This window comes from Oncorhynchus gorbuscha, linkage group LG12 (genome assembly GCF_021184085.1).
Source record: "Oncorhynchus gorbuscha isolate QuinsamMale2020 ecotype Even-year linkage group LG12, OgorEven_v1.0, whole genome shotgun sequence".
NCBI classification, from domain to species: Eukaryota; Metazoa; Chordata; class Actinopteri; order Salmoniformes; family Salmonidae; genus Oncorhynchus; species Oncorhynchus gorbuscha.
In genome coordinates this window covers 22,814,489-22,841,388 of record NC_060184.1, presented here as the reverse complement: position 1 = coordinate 22,841,388, position 26,900 = coordinate 22,814,489, and the positions used below count along the sequence as shown (strand labels likewise).

General features: G+C 42.7%; 1 protein-coding gene and 1 long non-coding RNA gene across 2 annotated transcripts; both read left to right on the top strand.

The window, feature by feature from the left end:
- Positions 1 to 6,474: 6,474 nt before the first annotated feature.
- Positions 6,475 to 12,291, top strand: smpdl3a (sphingomyelin phosphodiesterase acid like 3A). Its single transcript, XM_046291529.1, has 8 exons — positions 6,475 to 6,717; positions 7,052 to 7,265; positions 8,492 to 8,636; positions 8,922 to 9,018; positions 9,219 to 9,382; positions 9,602 to 9,782; positions 11,162 to 11,286; positions 11,972 to 12,291. Exons 1-8 carry the CDS (start codon positions 6,615 to 6,617, stop codon positions 12,272 to 12,274), a joined length of 1,332 nt encoding a protein of 443 aa, XP_046147485.1. The 5' UTR covers positions 6,475 to 6,614; the 3' UTR covers positions 12,275 to 12,291.
- Positions 12,292 to 12,572: 281 nt separating this feature from the next.
- LOC123990717 lies at positions 12,573 to 13,332 on the top strand. Its single transcript, XR_006830697.1, has 2 exons — positions 12,573 to 12,636; positions 12,804 to 13,332. It is a non-coding gene; the product is annotated as an uncharacterized LOC123990717 (long non-coding RNA).
- Positions 13,333 to 26,900: the final 13,568 nt, after the last annotated feature.

Below are 26,900 nucleotides of genomic sequence, written 5' to 3'. Positions count from 1 at the left end.
TGTTTTTCACTAACACCCTTGCACTGGCTCTATTTACATTCACTAGACTCTACCCACACACTCAAAAATACTACACACACACACACACACACACACACACACACACACACACACACACACACACACACACACACACACACACACACACACACACACACACACACACACACACACACACACACACACACACACACACACACACACATGCATATTGACGCCACACACTCACACAGACATACTTTCACACTTCACATATGCTGCTAGTTGTCATGAACCCGTGCACTTGGTTTAAACTGCTATGTATGGTCTATGTTCCATAATGATTCAAATAGACAACATGTCCCAAATTATCACACAACTTATAATAAGTTAGCCTAATATGATACACTATTGCTAGCATTTTACAGCTGCACTATCGAGAGCATGGTCGCATCACCGCCTGGTTTGGTCTCAACACCGCCTGGTGGTCGCATCACCGCCTGGTTTGGCAGCTGCTCGGCATTTGACCATAAGACACTACAGAGGGTGGTGCGTACAGCCCAGTACATCACTGGGCCAAGCTTCCTGCAATTCAGGACCTATCTACTAGGCGATGTCAGAGGAAGGCACAAAAAATTGTCAAAGACTTCAGTCACCCAAGTCATAGACTGTTCTCTCTGCTACCGCACGGCAAGCGATACAAGAATGCCAAGTCTAGGTCCAAAAGGCTCCTTAACAGCTTCTATCCCCAAGCCTGCTGAACAATGAATCAAATAGCCACCCGGACTATTTGCATTGACCCCCCCACCATTTGTTTTTACACTGCTGCTACACGCTGTTTATTATCTATGCATAGTCACTTTACCCCTGCCTACATGTACAAACTACCTCGACTAACCTGAACCCCCGCACATTGACTCGGTACCGGTACCCCTGCATATAGCCTCATTGTTGTTATTTTATGTTTTTTTTAAACTTTAGTTTATTTATTAAAGATTTTCTTAACTCTATTTTCTTAAAACTGCATTGAAAGTAAGCATTTCACAGTAAGTTATTGTCACGCTCTGATGTGTTTCACCTGTTCTTGTTATCGTCGCCAACCCCTCCAGGTGTCGCTTGTTTTCCCCAGTGTATTTATCCCTGTGTTTCCCGTCTCTCTGTGCCAGTTTGTGTTGTATGTTTTCAAGTCAACCAGCATGTTTTTCCCGTGCTCCTGTTTTCTATTCTCTTTTTCTAGTCTTCCCGGGTTTTGAACCTTACCTGTTTTTTCTGGACTCCGTTTCCGCCTGCCTGACCCTTCTGCCTGCCCTGACATTGAGTCTGTCTGCCAAGCTTTACCTCTTGTACTCAGTACTGGTTTTGACCTTTTTCCTGTCCACGACCATTCTCTTGTCTACTCTTTTTGGATTGTAAATAAACAACAAAGACTCTAACCATCTGCCTCCTGTGTCTGCATCTGGGTCTTGCCTTGTGTCCTTATAGTACGAACTGGCCATGACAGACCCAGCAGACTTGGACCAGCTCCGCCACGCTGTCTCCCTGCAGGGAGCCACTATTGGGAGACATGAGGAGCTGTTACAGGACCATCTGGATGGGCCCCGTTCCTTGACGGAACGACACAAGTAAGGGTTTAAGGAGATTATGGAGCAAATCAGGGAGTTACCCCGGCTCCCCGAGAACCCCGCTTACCTCCTCCGGAGCAATATTCTGGGAATCCTGGTATCTGCCAGGGTTTTCTGACCCAGTGCTCTCTCATTTTTGAGCTACAGCCATCTTTGTTTCCTTCAGACCGATCTAAAATAGCATATCGTATTACGCTAATGTCGGGAAGGGCTCTTTCCTGGGCTACGGTAGTTTGGGAGTAACAATCCGCCATTGGTTGTCATCTGGAGGATTTCATGGCAGAAGTGAGGAAGGTATTCGATTCTCTGGCATCGGGGAGAGAGGCGGCCAGTATACTTCTTGAATTACATCAAGACTCCCATAGTGTGGCAGATGACACGGTTGATTTTCGCACATTGGCCGCCGAGAGTGCCTGGAATCCAGAGTCTCTTTTCGATACTTTTCTTCGCGGATTATCTGAGGTGGTAAAAGATGAGCTAGCTGCTCAGGAAGTACCGGTGGACCTCGACTCCCTCATCGCCCCCACCATTAGAATTGATGGATGCCTAAGGGAATGCAGGAGTGAGAGGAGGTCTGGTCTCGGGCACACTCGTTCATACGCAGTGGCTTGCACACCTTCGAGAGGACCCGAAGCCACCCGAGCTCCCCCGAGAATCATCGATGACAGGTGACACTAGAACCTGTGGAACTGGGAAGAGCTAGATTATCACCTAGGGAACGTTCACATAGGCTGAGCTCCAACAGTTGTCTGTATTGTGGTGCTGCAGGGCATTTTCATTGCTACCTGTCCAGTGAGGAGACCTAGATCATTAGCAGGTACAAATACTCTGGTGAGTCAGACTGGGAATTCCCTAATTCATATTATCTGTACCCCTTTTGCTGTTATTCTGCAGTGGGGAGACCAGTCAAAGTCTTTTCGGGTGCTCATTGACTCTGGGGCTGATGAAAGTTTAATGACGCTACCCTGGTATCTGAACTAGGTATTCCCACTCAACCCCTTTCCATTACCATGGATGCCAGAGCACTGGACGGCTGTTCCATTGGCAGAGTCACTCACAGCACTGTTCCCATGACTCTGTGGATATCTGGTAATCACAGCAAGTCAATACAGCTGCTTCTCATTGAGTCTCCTCACATCCCTGTGATTTGGGCACCGGATTTATTCCCTGTCTGGCTCTGAGACCAAGGCCATGGAGGAGTATTCGTCCTTTGGCCTCTGCTCCCGGTGCAAAGTTCTTCTTTGTGGGAAAGAAGGACAAGACCCTGTGTCCATGTATTGATCACTGGGGTCTCAATGACATCACGATCAAGAACCGGTACCCGCTACCACTCCTCTCCTCGGCTTTCGAACCTCTCCAGGGGGAAACCATCTTTTCTAAACTGGACCTCCAGAATGCATACGACCTTGTTCAGATATGCGAATGAGACAAGTGGAAGACTGCTTTCAATACAGCAAGTGGACACTATGAGTGCCTGGTCATGCCGTTTGGACTCACTAATGCTCCTGCTGTGTTCCACGATGTGCTCCAGGACATGTTTGTTTTTGTATACTTCGATGACATCCTAGTTTTCTCCCGTTCTGCCCAGGAACACGTTCTCTTTGACAAGTTCTTCAGTGCATTCTGTTAAAACGGAGAAGTGAGAGTTCCACCGTTCCACAATCACGTTTCTGGGATACATCATCTCTGAAGGGAATGTTCAGATGTATCTGGAAAAAGTGAGAGCGTTGGTGGATTGGCCCCAACCCACATCCAGGGTGCAGCTACAGCAGTTTTTGGGGTTTGTTCATTTTTACCTCCATTTCATTCGGGGCTACAGCAACCTGGTGGCGGCCCCCTCTTCACTCACCTCTCCCAAGGTACCGTTCACATGGTCACCAGCAGCAAACAAGGCTTTTGTGGATTTAAAGCAACCACTGCCCCCATCCTCATCCATCCAAATCAAATCAAATCAAATTGTATTTGTCACATACACATGGTTAGCAGATGTTAATGCGAGTGTAGCGAAATGCTTGTGCTTCTAGTTCCGACAATGCAATCCGAATCCGACTCATCAGTTTGTGGTGGAGGTTGACGCTTCCGATGTGGGAGTAGGGCCTGTTCTTTCCCAGAGATCTGTCCAGGACCATAAGCTTCATCCCTGTGCCTTCATTTCCTGTCGTCTCAAATCAGCGGAGAGGAGCTATGATATTGGCAACTGGGAATTCCTAACAGTAAAGATGGCCCTGGAGGAGTGAAGGCATTTGCTGGAAGGGGCGGAGCATCCATTTTTGGTTTGGACCGACCACAAGAATTTGGAATATCTCCGCACAGCTAAGCGCCTTAACTCTAGGCAGGCCCGGTGGGCTCTGTCTTTGACTAGGTTTAATTTCACCATCTCCTACCGCCCAGGGTCCATAAATGTGAATCCGGACACCCTTTCACGCCTGTGCAGTTCCGCTGCCACACCCTCGGAATCAGAGACCATTCTCCCTGCCTCATGTTTGGCAGCTGCGGTTGTCTGGGGTATTGAGTCTTTGGTTCGCAAAGCACAATGTTACCAGACGAACCCTGGGGAAGGCCTGGATAACCTGGATGTTCGCTCCTGATTCGGATTGGTCCCAAGTCCTGGAATGTGCTCATTCCTCCAGGCTTGCCTGTCACCCTGGTGCTCGTCTTACCCTGGCTTTCCTCCAACAGCGCTTCTGGTGGCCAACCATGGCTCCTGATGTCTCGGCCTTCGTCGCTGCATGCATGGTGTGTGCTCAAAGCAAGACTCCGCGGCAAGCTCCGTCTGGTTTCAATGACGGCCTACCAAAAGGCAAAAGGCCTCATGCGGGGACAGGAGGCTGGGATTAATTTTTTTTAAATAAATTCAATAAAAATATAGGACAAAACACACATCACGAAGAGACAACACAACACTACATAAAAAGCATGATAACAACATAACATCACAACAACATGGTAGCAACACAACATGGCAGAAGCACAACATGGTGGCAACACAAAACAGGGTACTGTCAAGTCTGCTCCTGCTCCTCCCCTCCGGCGTACGATGTCGCCAGAGTACTAACCACCGGTCCCGGTCCTGGGATTCATCATTACGCGCACCTGTTAATCTTTATGATTCACATCTGGACTCCATTACTTTCACAATTTCCATTCTCCCATGTTCACTCACCAGTTGGTATTGTTCTTGTGTATCGGCGGTCTACCTTATGTTAATGTTGTGTTCTTTGTTTTGTTGTTTAATAAACGTTTCACCTGCTTCTGACTCACTCAACTGTCCAGTTTGAGTATTTGTTGCAGCTCGTTCCAGTCGCTAGCTGCAGCGAACAGGGATGTGTGTGCCTTGGGGACCTTTAACAGAATGGGTGTTGAATGTGGAGGATGAGGGCTGCAGTAGATATCTCAGATAGGGGGAGTGAGGCCTAAGAGGGTTTTATAAATAAGCATTAACCAGTGGGTCTTGTGATGGGTATACAGAGATGACCAGTTTACAGAAGAGTATAGAGTGCAATGGTCTGTCCTATAAGGAGCATTGGTGGCAAATCTGATGGCCGACTGGTAAAGGACGTCTAGCCGCTCGAGCACTCTTACCTGCCGATCTATAAATTACATCTCCGTAATCTAGCATGGGTAGAATGGTCATCTAAATCAGGGTTAGTTTGGTAGCTGGGGTGAAAAAGGAGCGATTACGATAGAGGAAATAAAGTCTAGATTTACATTTAACCTACAGCTTTGATATGTGCTGAGAGAAGGACAGTGCACCGTCTAGCCATACTCCCAAATACTTCTATGAGGTGACCTCATACAAGACCTTTAAACCCTCAGAGGAAGTAATCACACCAGTGGGGAAAGTGGCATTATTCTTACCAAACGACATTACCTTTCTTTTGGAGGTGTTCGGAACAAGGTTAAGGGGCAGAGATAGCTTGTTGGACACTAAGAAAGCTTTGTTGTAGAGTGTTTAACACAAAATCCGGGGAGGGGCCAGCGGAGTACAAGGCTGCATCATCCACATATAAATGGGGGAGAGAGCTTCCTACTTCCTGAGCTATGTTGTTGATGTAAACTGAGAAGAGCGTGGGGCCTAGGATCGAGCTTTGTTGTACACCCTTGGTGACAGGCAGTGGCTGAGACAGCAGATGTTCTGACTTTATACACTTCACTCTTTGAGAGAGGTAGTTAGCAAACCAGGCCAAAGACCCCTCCCCAGCCAAGCATACGCCTGTTGTATTCGGAGCATGTGATAAATTAAATTCGATTTTGATTCTTAGAAACAAACACACAGAGGAAAGAAAGGCAAACCAACGATGTAATGCAATGATGCAAAACATAAGGAAACTAACGCTAAGGGGATAGACTGTTGATATTCTTCAGTTTGCTGCCATTTTTTATGGTTACACATTTGTCTTCAGTGATCATAAGGTAAAATGTATCTAAAACAATTGTAATTTATATTTACAATACCCTTATCCAAAGGTTTACTCATTTACCTAGCTCTATCAATAGCTCTTCTCAATTTGTAAATTACAGTGCATGGATAATGATGTTATTTCATTGGAAAAAAGAAATATGTTGTTCCACTTGCAACCAACAGTTTGCTAGACCTTATTGAACGTTTCATCTCACATAAAGATAGTGGAATTATGATAGAGATAAATCAAGTCAGAATACAACATATCTGTAGACACACCTCCATTTCTATGATCTCCACCCGCAACGAGTAGCAGGTGAATGGCATGCTATTCTCATGTTAAAATTCATGGTCAGAATAGGAGTAGAGAAAAGTGCACAAAAAGGGAATTACGTTCAATTTACGCGCGTTTAACTCGGGTCAAAATCCCCCCCATGTGCTCTCTTGACTCGCTTTGGAATTTATCACGTGACCGTACTGTTCGTTTCAGACCTGGACAAAGCAGTCACATGAGCGCCGTACTTCCCGTTTGTAATCAGCTGAGAAAACGTCAATGATATATCCAAACAACTGCAATTTGTCTCACTGTTTTTTTTGTTTAATGTGACAATATGGGGGTCGTGTCCAATCTTCTATTTGGGCTGCTGTCCAACGTGCTGCTGATTTACGCGGCGCCTCTTTCACCTGTAAATAGCATTTACCTGCCAAGCATAGGTACGTTGTGTATAGCGTTGATTGCACCCATGGATTATGTTGAGTTGTCAAAATCATTTTGCTTAGAAAATGAAAGCGCATGCTGGTGTTTGCTGTTTGTGTTGTATTATATGCCCGTGTATTCTTGTGTTTAACGTTTAAACCAGATTTTACTTCAGAAAAGTTTTATAACCCAACCTACTAAAATGACATGTTTATTTTCTGGGGGAAAAAATAAATAGTTACCTAGAGTTAATACGTCCTGGTCATTTGATGTAACTAGCATGATTTACATCACCCCCTACATGTTATAAAGTAGATCGATATAACATGCCCAATAATATTTCAATTTCAGGGAGATTCTGGCACATCTCTGATCTGCATTTGGACCCCACGTACCATGTGACTGATGACCACACCAAAGTGTGTTTCTCCTCTAAGGGTGTCCCAGCCTCAAACCCTGGTCTGTTTGGAGATTTCATGTGTGATTCTCCCTACCAGCTCATCCTGTCAGCCTTTCAGCACATGAAACAAGTGGCCCCACAGCCAGAGTTTATGATCTGGACAGGGTTTGTAACTTTATATGTTATGAAGAGCCATATGTAGTGTGCCTGTGGATTTGTATCCCTATTTCACACACAACAACATTGCAGAAGTACAGTTTGAGAGGGTTAAAAAAACAAACAATAGTAAATTGCTTCCTCTTTCCTTTCATTGGATAACAAAAAATGATCTTGTCACCGATGGAATTGTTGTAACATAAGCAACAAATCAGTGATCTTTTGGAGTTAAGTTAAACGTAATCAATGTCTGTATAGCAGGGCTGCCCAATTCTGGTCCTGGACGGCCTCTCCTTCCAAACGGGGACACCATGGGAGTGCAATTAACTACCAGGTAGAAACAAAAACCAGAAGTGTTTTGGCCCTCCAGGACTGGTATTGGGCAGCCATTGTATAGTCATTCAGCTGGAACATTGGTGTAGCACACACTGCTGCAGTATATGTAAGGCGGGCCCACGATAAAATATGAACACGTCATAAGCCATGATTTTTTTGGAAGGGGGGACTACAGGAAATTAGCTTTAAAACTGGAGAAAAAAATCTCAGCCTCATGGCAAAATGTATAGAAAAGCAGAAAATGAGCTCTAAAACAGCACAATTCTTCTCTCAGCCTCATGGAAAATGTGTAAAATATGCTTGGACCTTACATTACGCCACTGGTCTTGAATCAGCTTTAAGCTGTGTGCGTCGCTATCCAAAATAAAATAAGTAATTTGCACATGCAGCCAAATAAACCATAAGTCATCAATACAAGACTTTCTGCTGATATGAAAATGAAGTGCTATAAAGTCATTAAAGCCAATGTGCAACCAGTGGGGGGAAGGACGACTCCGCATCAGATAGGTGTGCATACAGTATGAATAGAGTGAAGAGCGATGCATACGAAAGACTATTAAACATGAAGTAAATACTAAGCTAATGCCTGAAAACATGAATTCTACATCACATGAAGGGTTATGTACTGCATGTGTATGGTGCTTTGTCATTCCAACTCATAAATCTCCAGTTAATCAGTTAAGCCTGACATTTTATTGGCATGTATAATGTGTGTTAAGCAGAATTAATATGCTTTGGTGGAAGGCCCCTGCCACTGCACCTATATTAAAATGTGTGTTTAAAAAGCCAACCCCTGGATTACAGGGATTTAGGGGTAATACATGAGCACATAGTTGTTTTATTTGATAAATTATGTCCTGGGCTCTAATAAGTTATTAAAGCTGGCTTATCCCCTCCAGAGACAGCCCTCCACATGTCCCTGCAGGGGAGCTGTCCACAGACATGGTAATCCAAGTCATCAGCAACATGACTCAAACCATCAGGGAGTTCTTTCCAGACATGCTAGTGTACCCCGCCCTTGGGAATCATGACTACTGGCCACAGGTATTTTATTGACAGTATTCCACTTATGGGGAGGTGATTTGGTGGAGAAGTACCTGTGATGTATAGTCATCTGGCCAAATGCCGATTGTGGTAGACTCTGGGTCAAACCAGAGATTGAGTCTGTACATCTGAAAGATGAATGTTTTTTGGAAATAAAGGAATTTTTAGCATAAATGAAAGATGAGCAGCAGCAGTTTGTCATTTTCTCTCATCAGAATGTTTGTTTCATTTTTGTCAGTCTATATGCCTACTCTATTTCCATGACAGAGTGGTCATTCTTTTCAGGATCAACTTCCAACGTCCACTAATGATATTTACCAGGCTGCAGCCAAACTGTGGGAGCCTTGGTTAAAGCCAGAAGCCCTTGTAACTCTCAGAGAAGGTAAGCGGATTGTGTTTAGAACATGGGAACTAGTGTTAGGCCTGCTGATCAGGCCTCTTGGTGCCTGGTATTACTATGCATTTGCTTTTTGCATTGTTTTTAATCTATATAAACATGTACATATTGATAACCCTTCCAGAACTCACAATAACTTGATACAATAATCTTACTTGACCCTGAATTTGATGTCTTTTGTGAAGGTGGATTTTACTCTCAGATGGTGCAGCCCAAGCTGCGACTGATAAGCCTGAACACTATCCTATACTATAGCCCTAATAAAGTGACAGTAAATATGAGTGACCCGGCTGGACAGTTCCGGTGGCTGCAGGACACCCTGGAAGCATCTGCTCAGAGCATGGAGAAGGTAAATAGGTCATCGCTACATTACTCTGTAGAAGGAATATCTCTGTCTATCCAGGGGAGGATGGCTTCTGAATAGTCCTGCATGGATCCTAAGCAGCCTTCTACGGAAGACAGGATAATATAAAGCAAATAACATGGAAGACTGATTATATCTTTTTAAAAGCAATATTTTTCTCTTCTGATGCCTTAACATGCTGTTCCTCCTGTCGTCCCTCTGTAGGTCATTGTAATTGCTCATGTTCCAGTGGGTTACTTGCCCTTTGCCAGGAACACCACCGCCGTCAGAGAAGCCTACAATGAGAGACTTGTGAAGATCTTTCGTGACTACAGTGACATCATCTCAGGGCATTTCTATGGCCACACTCACAGAGACAGCATAATGGTCTTGCAGGACCAACAAGGTGAGTCACTGGCTAGTGTTAAAGCTCTGTGTTACTGTCAGCAAGAGATAACTGACTGGGTCAGGATGAGGTTTGAACATGATTTTTTATTATCTGAGATCAAATTATTACATCTCCATCCTACATATCAGTTGCCTGACGACTCATACTGAATTTAATTCCACTGCTCTATCACAACATGAATCTGAGACTGCCATCGTAGAAATCCTTTCTGCTGACATGAAATTGAGGGGCATTGTACAAAACATCAGCGATTGGATCATCTCTAACCAATCAAAATAAACACTGTTGAACGTTAAAATAGTGGAATTCACAAGGTGCAATTTCTAAAACTGGTTGTGCATCAGCAGTTTTCCCCATGTTATGTCACTCATTGGCAGTCACTCAATTAGCCCATATCAGTCAAACATTTTTAGATTTGTTAAATTAGTCTAGCTAGCTCTCTTATTTTGTAGTATTCATGGCCGAATTACCTCCAATTACCTTGCCTCCAGGTGGCCCCTATTGATTTTGATAGTCACACTCACTCAGATATCATATTAACATGGCATAAATCATGGCCAAATTTGTAGAATTGCATGGAATTAGCTTTTAAAACTTCTCCCTACCCCATGGCAAAATGTGTAGAATTTCAGAAAATTGGCTATAAAACTGCAACAATAAAAAAAGTTACCTTTTTGTTAATAAAATATTTTTTCTCTTACAGATCCCTTTGTACGTTTTAAATGCTAGGTTTTAATCCTGGTTCTGAGTTAATGTGTAGCGGCTAATTTTAAAGCTTATAGGCTATGTGTGTGTATATTAAGTGAGGTGAATGAAGCTACAGCCTCTAATGGGTTAATGGCTGGGGTCATTTTTACTTGTTTTTGCTGTTCTCCATAGCATTTTCGACCTCAGTATAACTCGGACCCTGGCTACAGCCCTGGGCCCAACCCTTCGGTTTCTGGGACCAATCAGATCGGCTTGAATGTGTTCGCATTCGAGAAGTCATCAAGGAGGAGAACAAATTTAGAATCATTCTAGAGAAGAAATGTTAATGGGCGTGGCGTTTGGCCAGAGCGATGTGGATTGGTAGCCAGACAAACACATCAGGGTGTGAACGAGGCATCATACACTGAGTAATCTTTTGTACCTTTCCAGATATGACGCATTTAGATCATGTTCAACACTGCCTCAAGTTACACAGACAATTCAAATCCACCTTTCATCTCCTATGGGTTCAGTGTTACAATGACTGCCAGTGTTGGCTAGAATCCCCACGGCCACGAAAGTGCATGTTTGTCTTAACTAGTTTAACTCAATGGAGGAGGGACTGAGGAATGAATGCTTTTAGCCAATTATTTATTTACCCAAATCATCCTCATTTGTTTGCTTTGAAGGGGAACCGGTTAATTCCCTGTTTGTCACACCGGCTGTTACTCCAATCAAGAGTGCAGAAGAGCCATACTCCAACAACCCAGCCTTCCGCATGTACCACTATGACCCGCAGGACTACAGGCTGCTGGTAAGTACAACCACCATTATCCAGTGGTTTTGGACAGGCCCCTTTCATTTGAACATGTTTGGAAATATCCATTGATATCATGTATTATCATCCTCATGTCTAACCTTATTAACTCTCTCAAGGGGATGTAGGTAGCCAGAACTATTTCATCATTCCCACGCAGAGGCCGATTTCATTTCTGCATTTTCATTTTCCCTCTTATCATTAAGGTCTGCACTGATCTGTCCTTGTCTTGGTTTATCAAAGTACAGAAATCCCCATGTGATTCTCGCTTATACAACATAGAGCTCAGAGTAGCTTACAGGTGATTTCAGCATCCCCCTTAGATGGGAGCTAGAACATGTTAGCACTGCAGTAAGCTCCACTGTCAACATTGGGGAGGCCATAGCCCTTAAATATCTACTAGCTCTACTTTCTGGGGTAATCTGTTAAGAAAATGCCAGGCGGAAAATAAGAGAGTCAGAAACATCTTGACTAAACTTATTAAAATTGGGACCATTCAGGTCAATGTCATTTAGGTAAATTAGCTCTCAACAGCTTAACCAGCCCCTAGACCCACAGCAATGATGTTCCTTCATGATTAATGGTGCTGTCATACATCACTACTTCTAATCAAGGTACTTTCTCAGAGTGGGGGTTTTACATGGCTTTTCATGGTTTTGAAATAGTCTTTCTCTCTCTGAAGGATATTTGGCAGTACTACTTGAATCTCACCGAAGCCAACCAAGAAAAAAGATCTGACTGGAAACTTGAATATGTAATGACTGAAGCGTTTGGATTAAAGGACATTCAACCACACAGCCTGTTTAAACTTGTCTTGAGTTTTGAAATGCAGCAAAGCAAAGCATTTCAAAAGTATTTTAGCCATTTTATGGTCAGCTATGATGATACCATTGTGTGTGATGGGGCCTGCAAGCTGACTCAGGTCTGTGCGGTGCAGTCCTTAGACCGTGCCTCCTATTCCAAATGTATTGAAAAGGGACATTAAAACAATTCTCTTCTTTTTTTTAGTGTGAGTTCATCTGAAAATTCAGGGATTTTATACGTGTAGAGATATTTCGTATGTTTTCACATGACCATGGAATGTAAATGTATTTTTTGTAATACTCTCAATTGAATAATTACAAATCAAATCAAAGTTTATTTGTCATGTGCACCAAATACAACAGCTGTAGAACTTACAGTGAAATGCTTACTTACAGGCTCTAACCAATAGTGCAAAAAAGGTGTTAGGTGAACAATAGGTAAGTAAAGAAATAAAACAACAGTAAAAAGACAGGCTATATACAGTAGTGAGGCTATAAAAGTAGCGAGGCTACATACAGACACTGGTTAGTCAGGCTGATTGAGGTAGTGGTCCTTCTGTAGCTCAGTTGGTAGAGCATGGCGCTTGTAACGCCAGGGTAGTGGGTTCGATCCCCGGGACCACCCATACGTAGAATGTATGCACACATGACTGTAAGTCGCTTTGGATAAAAGCGTCTGCTAAATGGCATATATTATTATTATTATATTAGGTAGTAGGTAGATATGGTTGAGGTGAATATGCATATATGATGAGAGAGTAGCAGTAGCGAAGAGGGGTTGGTTGGTAAGCGGGACACAATGCAGATAGCCCGGTTAGCCAATGTGCGGGAGCACTGGTTGATCGGCCCAATTGAGGTAGTATGTACATGAATGTATGTATAGTTAAAGTGACTATGCATATGATAAACAGAGTAGCAGCAGTGTAAAAAAGAGGGGTTGGAGGGGGGGCACACAATGCAAATAGTCCAGGTAGCCATTTGATTACCTGTTCAGGAGTCTTATGGCTTGGGGGGTAAAAACCGTTGAGAAGCCTTTTTGTCCTAGACTTGGCGCTCCTGTGCCACTTGCCATGTGGTAGTAGAGAGAACAGTCTATGGCTGGAGTCTTTGACAATTTTGAAACAAATATGTATATGATACCTTGAAATGATGATTATATAATTGCAAAAGGCCAGATATTTTGACAAACTTTCTCTCTGTGAAATGTTATAATCAAAGGGAAATAAATAACTAACTCCTATGCACATTGTCTGTTTATTGCTTTGAAAATATCTGGCAGTTATTGAATAAACTCTAAACTGAATTGCTTTGCTTGCAGTACAAAGCAAATTAGCTCCAAGTGAAACTGTTGCACAGAAAGTGAGGGCATTCATGAGAAAGATGTTTTAATTTATTTCAATGAACAGCTTGTTTATTTTTTTTTACAAATAAAAGATGTCACAACAATTTACTCTGCATTTGTAAGTTGTTCTGATATTATTTCTCTGAGACGCCTATCTGTTTTCTAATGTTACTGAGATCAAGCTCTCTGGATCAAAGGGGCCCTAGTTTTCCCAGCTGTAATGCCGCACTTCTCTTCATGTGCTCCCCAGCCCCTTATATAGCTGTACTGTGAGAGAGGTTAATGTATGAACTCGGAAATGCCTCGCTAGACCAAACCACTCTAGGGGAGATGGGGGTTGAGCGGATGGGAATCAGACAGCCCCAACCCCATTTGACCCCCTCTTCTCCTCTCCATCTCTTCCCCCCTCTCTCCTCTCCATCTCTTCCCCCATCTCCTCTCCCCCCCCCTTCTTCCCTCTTCCCTCTATTCCCTCTTCTTCTCTCCTCTCCTTCTCTTCCCTCCTCTCTCTACCTCTCCCTCTTCCCCTTCTATCATCCAAAAGGCGAGGTCAGTACAGGTGCATCAAAGCTGGGACCGAGAGACTGAAAAACAGCTTCTATCTCAAGGCCATCAGACTTTTAAACAGCCACCACTAACATTGAGTGGCTGCTGCCAACACACTGTCATTGACACTGACCCAACTCAAGCCATTTTAATAATGGGAATTGATGGGAAATGATGTAAATATATCACTAGCCACTTTAAACAATGCTACCTTATATAATGTTACTTACCCTACATTATTCATCTCATATGCATATGTATATACTGTACTCTACATCATCGACTGCATCCTTATGTAACACATGTATCACTAGCCACTTTAACTATGCCACTTTGTTTACTTTGTCTACACACTCATCTCATACGTATATACTGTACTCGATACCATCTACTGTATGCTGCTCTGTACCATCACTCATTCATATATCCTTATGTACATTTTCCTTATCCCCTTACACTGTGTATAAGACAGTAGTTTTGGAATTGTTAGTTAGATTACTTGTTGGTTATCACTGCATTGTCGGAACTAGAAGCACAAGCATTTCACTACACTCGCATTTAACATCTGCTAACCATGTGTATGTGACAAATAAAATATGATTTGATTTGATTTCTCCTCTCCCTCTCTCCCCCCCACTCTCCTTTCTTCTACCCCCCCCTCTTCCCTTCTCTCCCTCTCTTCCCCCTTCTCTCCTATTCTCCCCTCTCCACACACAATCTACTCCAGGATGACTATCTGCCCTTGCCTTTTGGAATTGGGGACAAAATCTTTCCACTCATATGCCCTCAACTGAGTTTAGTCATTAGCATTCAGGGGCAGAGAGTATGGAGGAGCCACAATACCCGGTGGAAGGGACTGTGGAAATGAAGTTAGCGGTTGACATGGTGATAAAGACTACTCCGGGGTAACTGCAGCAGAACTCTGGCAGGCCTCATTAATGACTGAGATCCACTAATGAGCGTGAATCCCTGGCCTGCCATTCAGATAAGCTGTTTCATCTCAAAGAACCAGCCACCGATGGAGTGAAAAAGAGAGAGATGGGTCAATATTTTCCCTGTCGCTGTGACTCCATTTGAGAATAGAATGGGTCTCCTGCTCTTCAGTCTTCACTACCCCGCTAGCCACCCAGGGCTGTCCTGAGTTCAGGCCAGGTTTTAAACAACAGTATAAATCTAGTAGGAGACAGTGACTGAGGGCCCCTCCTATGGTGGGCAGTAGTAGTGAATGCCTGGATTGGCCTCCTGTACACTGAAAGAGAGGCAATAATACCAGTTCTTATACACCCTCTGAACAAGGATTTTGGTAGGGTGGAACTGAGGAGAGAGCGGGATATGGCTGAGCCCAGGAAAGACACTTCAACTGTCAGCAGCATTCTAGGCATCTTATGAGAAGGGAGGCACGCTTTCTCAGGAAGCCTCCAAGCCTCTACATTTCAAACCAAGAATCCACTCAGACAATAGTGACAGAAGGCTGAGTTCTTAAGCCTCGGTGGACTTAATGCCGTTATATGCCTCTGACCTTCATATCACCTTAGAGATACAAGGAACTCAACAGCCTGCCTTGCTTATATAATGGAGAGTATTGCTTTACATCTTTTCAGTAATGTAAATAGTCTATGCTATAAAATGTACAAATCCAGAATAGAACACAAGTTCTATACGTCCATGTTTCTCTATCTGAATTGGATTCTATTTTGTACCTGTAGCCAATGAAGAAAGTAATAAGGCATGGTTAATGCTGTCACGTATGCTTAGACTTGTAGAGTGCTCTTTGCTTCCTGAAAACCTTAAGAGCTGTAGTTGTGAGGGACCCCTGCAGGTCAAGTCTATGCTAATTACCAGGCCTCATTATGGTCAAGTAGACTGTCATCAGTCGCCACACCTCACAGCACTTTTATTTCTGCTGGCTGGGTTTATGCTGCAAAACATTTAATCTGTGGGATTACTGTCAAGATTGTGTACCTGGGCAGGCCCTTGGGGAACTGGAATATTTGGCATATGACTGTTCATTTCAGGGAATGGAGGCAGAGCACAGAACCCACTCAACACAGAATACACTGTGCCACTTTGATCAGGGAGACTGTTGTTACTTTAGAGGCTTTTATTCAACACGGAGAGCAATGACACAATGTTAGGTAATGGTGTCGTACCCAGTCTTAATATCACTTAGAGCATCTGTTCAGTTATTGAGGAGTCCCTAGGGATTATTAAAAACGATTTAACATCCAAACATCCTCATGTCTCTTATAATAATAATACATGAGATTTTAAGTGCCTTTCAAAAAACAACAACAAGGAAGATCAACAGCAAAGAGTATAGAATAAGACAATTCTATAAAAGCTGCTTAGCTAGGGCTGAGTAAGGGGGGAGCTAAAATGAGGGGAAAGACAGACAGACAAACGGTGGGTTTTGAGATTGTTTACGTTAGATTACCTCACCCTCTCCACAGTCTTTCCATCTATGGCCATGGTGACTGAAGTGTTATGTGTTAGAGCCAGCTGTGCATTGTTTTGTTGTCCCATTTATCTTGGCTGTGTCTCCAAGACGCTCCGGGGATGCGGAGGAGGAGGCGTAGTAGCCAGTAATGAACTTGTTCAGGCATTAAAACTGCCACTGGGTGTCTAGTAACAATTGCAGCTCGTGGTTTTAGTGTGCATGGTTATTATGTGGAGGTGGAGTGTGAACGGGTCTCATACCCCAGGTCAATATTTCACACCCTCAGTCTAATGAAGAGACAAGCCATAAGCCATCTTGGTGAAGAGTAGTGCTTATCAGTGACCTGTCCTCACTTACCCTCCTCTCTATCACTTGATTTCAATGTAAGAGATTCTGATCTCATTTTAAAAGGACTTATTTTGCATGCAGCGACTAAAACCCAAAAGGGTGCCATTTAAAGTACAAAATAGCCTAAAAAACCGTGGGTCTATTCCAGCAACAAGTACTTTGTGCTTGTAGACAATAAATTATGTTTCAAATCAATGTTGTAAGTTGTAACATTGTTGGATGACTCAGATGTGACTTTACCACAAAATACCAGCCACATCCAGTAGGGTCCCATTACAGATAGTATAGATGCAGAGCCAGTTGAAGACCAATACAAACCCCTTGAATCATGAGAAGTATTTTTATTTCATCGTAATTTAACGAGGCAAGTCAGTTAAGAACAAATTCTTATGTACAACGACGGCCTACACCGGCCAAACCCGGACGACGCCGGGCCAATTGGGTGCCGCCCTATAGGACTCCCAATCACGGCCGGTTGTGATACGGCCTGGATTCGAACCAGAGTGTCTGTAGTGATGTGTCTAGCACCGAGACGCAGTGCCTTAGACCCGCTGCGCCACTCGGGAGCCCAAGTGTTTTATTACCTACTGAGAGTGAGAGATGGTCTGGATAGACGGTCAGACCTTTTTATAGTCACACCTCTATTGGGGCTCATCTTCAGGAGCTCTGTCAACAATGCATAGCCTTGGTGTTGAATCTGTGTCAGCAAGGATAAGAGGGGTCTGGTCTGTGACTGCTAAGTAACCTCTCTCTCCCCAGCCTGGCAATCCTCCTGTGGGAAATTCCTGTGGTTTGTAAATACTGCTTACTGTTCTGCTTATTGGCCAGTTCACTGTCTCGTTCCCAGCTTTGTGTTTTATTCACCGGAAAGTAATTGAGACTAGTATTGTTGGCCTACAACAAGGCTCAACCCTATGTAAGTGTTGCTTTGTTCCATTCAGGTTTTATTTTATTCATCAAGTATGGACATTGATTAATCACTTTTTACCTTAACTCACAGGAGGTTGAAAATGTTTGTAAATTCACAGGAATGGCAAGTGTTTTATTGTTTTTAAGTGGTGAAATGCAAGATAGCCATTGCCACTTCTATAAGCATTTAGTAAATCAAAAGTAAATCTAAAGTCTAATATAACTCTTTGTATAGCCAAATTCCCCCTGTGGACCAACACAATGTTCTATTCATAGAGTTAACCTCATGTGATGCTAGCTCTCACACCCTACTCCTTCTCCTACAAAATATAAAGAGACTTAGTGAAACAGATTTTCAAAGCCAAACTTGGCACAGACCAGCCATTGAGAGGGAGGCATGGTGATTGTGCAATCCAGCCTATTTCCACAACGATGGGGGTAAGAGGGGGGGTCTGGAAGGGGGAAAGGGCCAGGGGTGAGAGAGAGAAGGGGAGCAGGCAGAAACCCGACCAGGGGGGTTCCTTTCGTCTCATGCTTCAGTGGCAATTTGTCAGCCAGCATGAATGGCCGTCTTTATGAACCCACAAGACAGCAGTCGGGGTTCAGATCTGATTGAGCTCTAAGCCGATTGTACCCCGTTCCTTTGTGGGCCGAGCATAGCCCGTTCCCCCTCAGCCAATCGGCATCCAGCTAGGGCATTACCTCATGATCATATGATGTCTATGCCAATCACCCAGAAAAACACTCCCTCTTTTCCCCTTTGAGAGGAAGAAAGGCACTCTGGGAAAATAATGAAACTCCATCAGGCCTTCCATGAGAACCACTCTCTCCAGGAATACATTGACAACGGAGTGTAGAGAGAACAAAAGACAGATTTCTGCAGGGAAATATTTTACAAAGTGGCGTGTAGGCAGTCATGATTGAGGGAGTGTTTGGAAGTAGGCCAAACATACAGGGAAGATCACCATTATGGAGACTACTGCCAATTAACATGTTCCCCACTGGGCTCGGGCTGGAGATTCCCATGATACACTAGGGTTAAGCTATTGTCTTCAGACACAAAGCTCTGATTATGGAAGTGGGAGCTGTAGGTATGCGTGCAAGAGACAGTGGTCTGCAAGAATGTACAGAAGTACACTGATGTGAATTTAAGTCGTTTCATTTGGAAAGAATAAAACTGACATTCTATTTTGCATGACAGAGTGAATAAAACTTCGAGCTGTGACTAGTTCTCGAACCAATTTGTGGATTGTTTCTTGCTTCATTAACAGTAGGGTTTACACAAAAGTGAATAAATAACATGACACTTACGACAGTAAAATATTTCCAAAATATTTTATGAGACTATGGACAGTAGCTCGAATAGTTTTCAGCCTAACATCATCTGAGAACAACATGGTAGATGTTAATTAATAAATGACCTACAACCCATAGTAGGAATGATCAAATTATTGATAAATCTATTCCTTGTGAGTTACATCTGTTTGGCATCCTATTTTTATTTCCCTCATCAGAGGTGACTTACCTAACAGACTAACATCCTAAAGGATCATGTTCTAGCTACCCCCACCCTGTAGCTTAATCTAAAAACAGTTCCTTCAGAAAGTTCAGCCCTTTACCTTTTTTTATTTTTTTTGTGTTACAGCCTGAATTTAAAATGGATTAAACTGAGATTTTCTGTCACTGGCCTACACACAATAGACCATAATTAGATTTATTTTAATTTGATTTTTTTTTACAAATTAATAAAAAATTCAAAGCTGAAATGTCTTGACCCTTTGTTATGGCAAGCCAAAATAAAGTTCAGGAGTAAACATTTGCTTAACAAGTCACATAATAAGTTGCATGGACTCACTCTGTGTTAATTAATATTGTTTAACACAGGGTTTCCCAAACTTGGTCCTTGGGACAAATAATCAACTAATCATCCAGCTTTGAAAATGTTAATCAGCTGTGTAGTGTTTGGGCAAAACCAAAACATGCACCCCTTGGGATCCCGAGGACAGAGTTTGGGAAACACTAGTTTAACATGATTTTTGAATGACTACCTCATCTCTGTACCCCACACATACAATTATCTGTAAGGTCCCTCAGTTGACCGGCGAATTTCAAACACAGATTCAACCACAAAGACCAGGGATGTTTGCTAATGACTCGCAAAGGGCATCTATTGGTAAAAAAAGCAGAGATTTGAATGTCCCTTTCATCATGGCAAAGTTATTCATTACAATTTTGATGGTGTATCAATACCACCAGTCACTACAAAGATACAGGCATCCTTCCTAACTCAGTTGCTGGAGAGGAAGGAAACCGCTCAGGGATTTCACCTTGAGGTCAATGGTGACTTTAAAACAGTTACAGAGTTTAATGGCTGTGGTAGGAGTAAACTGAGGATGGATCAACAATTGTAGTTACTCCACAATACTAACCTAATTGACAGAGCGAAAAGAAGGAAGCCTGTACACAATACAAATATTCCAAAACATGCATCTTGTTTGCAAAAAGGCACTAAAGTAATACTCCAAAACAATGTGGCATAGCAATGATTTTTTTTGTCCTGAATAAAAAGTGTTATGTTTAGGGCAAATCTAATAGAATACAATACTGAGTACCACTCTCCATATCTTCAAGCATAGTGGTGCCTGCATCATGTTATGGTTATGCTTGTAATAGTTAAGGACTGGGGAGTTTTTCAGGATGAAAAGAAACAGAATGTAGCTAAAACAGGCAAAATCCTCGAGGAAAACCTGGTTCAATCTGCTTTCCACCAGCCACTGGGAGATTAATTCACCTTTCAGCAGGACAATAACCTAAAACACAAGGTGAAATCTACACTGGAGTTGCTTACCAAGAAGACAGTGAATGTTCCTGAGTTACAGTTTTGACTTAAATTTACTTGAAAATCTATGGCAGGACTTGAAAATGTTTGTCTAGCAATGATCAACAACAAATTTGATAGAACTTGAAGCATTTTTAAAAGAATAAAGGTCAAATTTTCCAGGTGTGGAAAGATCTTAGAAACTAATCCAGAAATACTCACAGCTGTAATCGCTGCCAAACGTGTTTTTACAAAGTATTGACTCACGTGTGAATAGTTATGTAAATGAGTTGTTTCTGTATTTAATTTTCCAAACGTTTTCAAAAATGTCTGAAAACATTATTTCACTTTGTCGTTATGGGGTATTTCGTGTAGATATGTGAGAAAAAACAGATACTTCATCCATTTTGAATTCAGGCTGTAACACAACAAAATGTGGAAAACGTCAAGGGGTATAAATATATTCTGAAGTCACTGTATGTGGACAGAAGGACATATTTCGAAGTCAGTAATGATTTTCTAAAGACAGGCCTAAACCGATTGTGTGCCTTTGCTGCAGGTTTCCTTCCTTGGCTTTATCCTTGGTTTGTAGTGGGGCAGAGCCTCAGTAGGCAGCATTAAGTAGTTCAGGGTCAATGGTTTTGCCCAGGATTGAACATGTTGGCCAAGGTCTTTGATCATGGTGGAGCCTGGGGGTCATGACCCCTTTTATTCCACATGATAACAACTTTACTGACCCATGATACTATGTCTGTGTCCCTAATGGCACCGTATTCCCTATGTAGGGCATTATGTTTGACCAGGGCCTGCACTATGTAGGGAATAGGGTGCCATTAGGAACGCACAAAGCCCAACAGATGACCCCGCCTGCAGTTTAGGGGCACAGAGCTGGTTAATTTCTAAAGTCAGGTTTCCTCATTACATTTAGCCCCTGCTAACTGCCTTTTGAACTCTTGATGTTCACCATTGTTACATGCATTAACCAGGCTAGTTTGATATGGATATGAACAATTGCTCTGAGAAACACTGTACAAATAGTACTTGAAATGATTCACAGTAGAAACACTATTCTGACAACCTCAATATTGTCAATTTGACTTTGAATTCCCAAGATATTGTTTTTCCGCCCTTAGTTTACACAGTCCACTGTTGTATGCATGATACAGTATATTTCCATCTTCATTGCAATGGCCTGATGTTCTACAACACAATGGATGGAGATGATGTGGTGTGGGAAGGTTGGCAGGACATACTTTAACACAATCAGACCTGACTTATGCATTCTGCTCATGTGGAAAATTGATGTTTAGGTTTAGTTTTAAACTGGCTATTCAATTGTTTAAACGTACTCATTATGATCATCTTCTGTGTTATCATATTAGCATTAAAACTGTGCAAGCTATCTGTAGTTGCTGACCAAAATGGAATACACTACTCTGTGACAAAGGGGTCTGAAAAGGTGGTAGACTGCAGATTAACTTCTACAACAGTGCCATCATGTGACATTATATGTTCATTGCATCCTTCTGAATAAAATCCTGCCAACAGTTTTGTACTTTTGTTGGTGGAGTGCATTGGTCATCTGTAAATATGGGGGTGTTCTTTTTATTTAATCAGGTCATTTACACCTGGAAACTTGTGATGTGAACATTTAAATGAATGGAATCATAAGAATAACAATAAACATGTCAGAACCTTAATATAATTAAATTACATTCCTGATATCATATGAATGAAGTGGTATGTTTTATTATATTATAGTTAATGTGACAAAGGAGGTAATAACAACGGCAAAGGCTTTTTCAATTAAATATGTTCAAATAACTAATTGAAAAGCACTTCCCTCCCACATAAGATTATACAAGTGATTCTGGGATAAATGTAGACAAAGTGACATATAACCTCATTTTCCCCCTAATGTTCCACAGAAAAAAACAAGGTGTAGGAACAGATTGTAATATTTTGTAACATAATCAGTGAACATGACATTATTGGTCTCCTGGGACCTCATTCATCATTCATGCGTAGGCACAAGTCTGTGTGTAAACCATGCGTGGGATCATTTCCACGCAAAATGCGAGATGTAACAATATGAACGTTGGCTTGAGAGTGTGCCATGACCATGCGTACACACAGTGCCAAGTGGTAGAATAAGGGAACTGTTTGTCAAGCGTAGTATGGGGAAAATATACTGTATGTTGGAAATGTGTGAGCCTGTGAGAGTAATCATGAAATCGTTTTTAAACGTAATCGTATTTCCATTTCCAAAACCCATTTTTATAGGATTTTTGCGAGGATGTAAGACTAACCTTAAAAAAGGCATGCCATTCCGGTGCACATCCAAGTGCTATCCACCCTCCGGGTTTTGGCAACCGGTACTTTACAGCGGGAGCTTGCCAATTCGCATCTCACAGCTCTCGATGAGCCAATGTTTTGGATGCAATCATCAGCAAAACGAACAGTAACACATACCATTTCCATAAACCATCGCACAACAGGTTGACGTCAACAGGGGTTTCTTTGCCATGATGCCATCAATGGGTTCCCAAATACGAACGGATCAATAGATGGCACCCACCACATCGCCATAAAATCACCATCACAAAACGAATTCAACTATGTGAACAGAAAAGGCTTCCACTCTTTATGTGGTGCGCAAAAGACGCTGCTGAATGTTGTGACAAGAAGGCCAGGTGGAATGCACGACATGTTTATTATGCAAAACAGCATTGTTGGCCTGTATGCCTGCAGAACAGCATTATTGGCCTGTATGCCTGCAGAACAGCATTGTTGGCCTGTATGCCTGCAGAACAGCATTATTGGCCTGTATGCCTGCAGAACAGCATTGTTGGCCTGTATGCCTGCAGAACAGCATTATTGGCCTGTATGCCTGCAGAACAGCATTGTTGGCCTGTATGCCTGCAGAACAGCATTATTGCCATATATGCCGACAGAAGGTAGCCGTTGAGGATGGATGGCTTATTGGTGAGTGTTGCTTAATCAGTACCTATATTTTGCCATTGCTAAAGCAACTTGACTTGTCCTAATGGTCCTCTCTTTGTAGCTATGTTTTTATTTTTACTGGGCAAGCCACAACTGAGCAAGACAAATAAAACATGTTGGTTGTACTCACTCTCTGACAGTAGCACCTCTATTTAATGTATTATTATTTTTTTCTTACCTTTTTTTGGGTGCACGGTTGTATTTCATGGTATGGCGTCTTGCAATCCCCACGGTTTAAATGGACCACGTGGTTAATTAGGGCCGTTTAGAAAAGCAAACGGCTACGGTCGTGCTTGAGCACTGATGCAGGGAACAGTTGGTATTTGTTTATCAATGGTTATCTCCTAACCGTGTGCATATGACGCTCATAGGTTTGTTTGACAAATCACACTTTTTCTATGCATAAGACAATTCTAAATTCCGTTCGTAAGTGGTATGCTATGACAACATCCCTCAACCCCCAGACTATTAATTGAACCTGTCGCCACTAATAACACCATGTAGGCTGGGTCTGACAAGATGCCAGATAGTGAGATTGGTTCAGGCCTTAAACACGGGCCGTTGCGCCATATGGCGTGTAATTTATCATGAGTTATACCCTACAGCAGCTCAAGCATATTGCTCCATCTGAACATTAGCGGACACGCGGCCACCATATTGGCAAAGGCCCTGGACAAGCCTCCGATAAACCACTAGTCCATTAGATGGCATCTGAATCTCTGTCTGTACGAGCGAGCACACCCGGCCTGGCAGCACTGATGCTACTTAGCACTGGGCGCCATGTTGAACCCACTCACCCATTTCTCTGAACTTGCTGGGAAGGGGAACTGGGAGGCTAAGAAAAACGTTTTAATGAAAATTCTTCATGACAGTTCTCGAGAATGTTTAATTAAACGGCAATTCGGGTAATTTGTTAACATTTCTGTTGTAGGCCTAATAGGCTACGTGCTTCCATTCCCCCCATAGATTGTTCAGAGATCCACCATTCCCTCCACCATCTGGCTATTGAGATAAGCTCCTGGGTATTGGCTTGATGGGCGCCTGCCCCATCTAATATTGAAGCAGTACCAGACCAGGTTTTCACACAGCCATGCTTATGGACCAGCCAAGGTCAGAGGCAGAGGCAGAGGCCCCGGGCCTATAATTATTAACATGACTGTAGAAAATCAAAACTCAAGCTAAAAGCACTGTCTTTCCATTAAGATGTGCAATTGAATCATCATTGATATTCGAGTTGAATAGGCATGCACTTTACAAAATAGCAACTCATGGCATCTTTCCATGCACTGATGTACTGAGTGTTCTGGACTATATGGTCCCGTGTTGTTTAGTAAGTAGCCTGTTTTGTCTCACTACTGTATATTTGGAATGTTTTAAACTTGACATCTATACCCCAATCTAAACATTTAAAATAATGTTATATCGCCGTCATTTAAACCAGCGACACCAGTTTCCAAATACCTCGCAGAGCTAGAGCATATTCAACAAGGCGCTGTCCACTCACCTGGTGCTGAAACGGCCACCGGGCAGCACTGGAGTGACTGGACGCGTGAGTTTGGTCAAGGTCACTAATTTCATGACACCTTTGTGATCTGGCTCTGTAATATTAACCATTTTGTAAACATCCAACCTGTCTTACCAGGTAGCTGCTGAAGCCTACATCTCCAGTGTTTTGTAGATAGGGGTAATTGTCATCGAGCATAGATAGCCAAATGCCATTCTGAATGCCATCATGCACCAATACAAATACTGAAAACTGAGTTCTAACATCTTAAGCTACGATTTTTTAAATAATCAAGGAATCAACCATCGAAAGACCAAATGGCCTATTCACAGAGCAACGTGAGAGAGCACTTCAAAATGACAGCTGCGCCTTCACAACAAAGGTAATTTGCTATGCAGGTCCGTCCATTCAATTCATTTCCTCCACACACCCGTCAGAACAGAGTGTAATTATCGTCTGCCCATTTCCCTCTCCCTCGGGAGTCTATTTTTCCACCCTGTCACTGCTCAGATGTCAGTCCTGTGCTCCCTCTGGCCCCTCACGCTACATAAAATTAACCACGCGCTGCAGCTTATCTCCCGCTACATCCTCACCAGTGTCGCGCTCGAGCTGGGGGAGCGGTTGAGTGATGTCCAGAATATCTGATGTCTAACTAACACTATGAATCAGTTAACGAAATAACCAATTAATAAACCCCACACAAGCTCTGCAGAATAAGAGACTCCAGAGGAGATTCACAAGCAACAATGCATAATTGGTTCGACTTTGAGTGAGTGGGAGGACATTTCCTTTGTTGCACTAGGTTGATAAGCTCTGAAAATTGAGCCTTTTATATCTATAAGACTTTGAACTGAATGTCTCATCATCGCACATTGCACAAGGAAGTGTATGTGCATCTCAGTCTGACTCAGACAACAGCACCCATTAGATTATTATCCAGGTTGGCAATTAGAATATAGGCCTACACAGGTTTGCGCACCATTATAAGGGCTTCAATCACTAGCCATGATGCGGATGGTACCTCAAAAAATCACATTGATTGGACCCCTGTCAAGTCAAGGGGTCCCCGGCTGTCTGCGCGCGTGTGTGCACCGGTGCGCATGCCAAGTCCTCCTCAACAGTGTGCGCCATTGATCCTCACTATCAGAGCTTGGAAGCAATTTGGGCAACCTTTGTAGCACAACTTGTAATCACATTTGTTTGTACATGGGGAGAGAGCAACAAACGCAACAAATGCTGGAACAGACAGGTTGGTATTTTTTATTCAAATGAGCGGCCAGTGGCCCCGCCCTGAGTGGGAGGACCAGGAGGACAGTGTGCAGCCGTAGACCACCACAAGACATAATTCATTGCCTTACTGAAACAAAGCCCACGTCGGGATACTGCTGCAATCAATTAAATAGATATATCAAACCAATTGTGTTGCCTGTTTGATTCAACATTGTAAACATTTTGATGTAAAGTGTCACATTAATGAAAGGGAGGGCCATAGGAATAAACTATTTAATAAACTAAAGAGAATGAAAATTACCCAAGAAGTCAAAAGACGTGCATTTTTTTCGGTTGTAATTGTAGGCTATAGCCATATGACCTAATGCATTTATAGCCTAACGCAAAATGGGTTCCACAATGCAATGCTAAATGACATAAACATGGTTGAATGGTTGGAGGTCGTTTCAAAAATATTATTTATACAGCACTAGAATAGCCTATACGTTAAAATAAAATAAATAATTCATGAACCCACAAATTGATGACAGATTGAGATTGAGACGACGATAGAAGAGGAATCAGCATAAATTCGAATGTAAAATCAGAGTGGGCAGCCTATGTCTGGTCTGGTCACAGCCAATGAGCAGGTGGTGTTTGGGTGCGATGAATAGAGAGTGAAGAGAGGGTTA

Coding starts and splice junctions, on each gene's coding strand:
- smpdl3a (XM_046291529.1), top strand. CDS start 6,615: ATGGGGGTCGTGTCCAATCTTCTATTTGGGCTGCTGTCCAACGTGCTG. Junction 8,637..8,921: donor ATCATGACTACTGGCCACAG/GTATTTTATTGA, acceptor CATTCTTTTCAG/GATCAACTTCCAACGTCCAC. Junction 9,383..9,601: donor CTGCTCAGAGCATGGAGAAG/GTAAATAGGTCA, acceptor GTCCCTCTGTAG/GTCATTGTAATTGCTCATGT.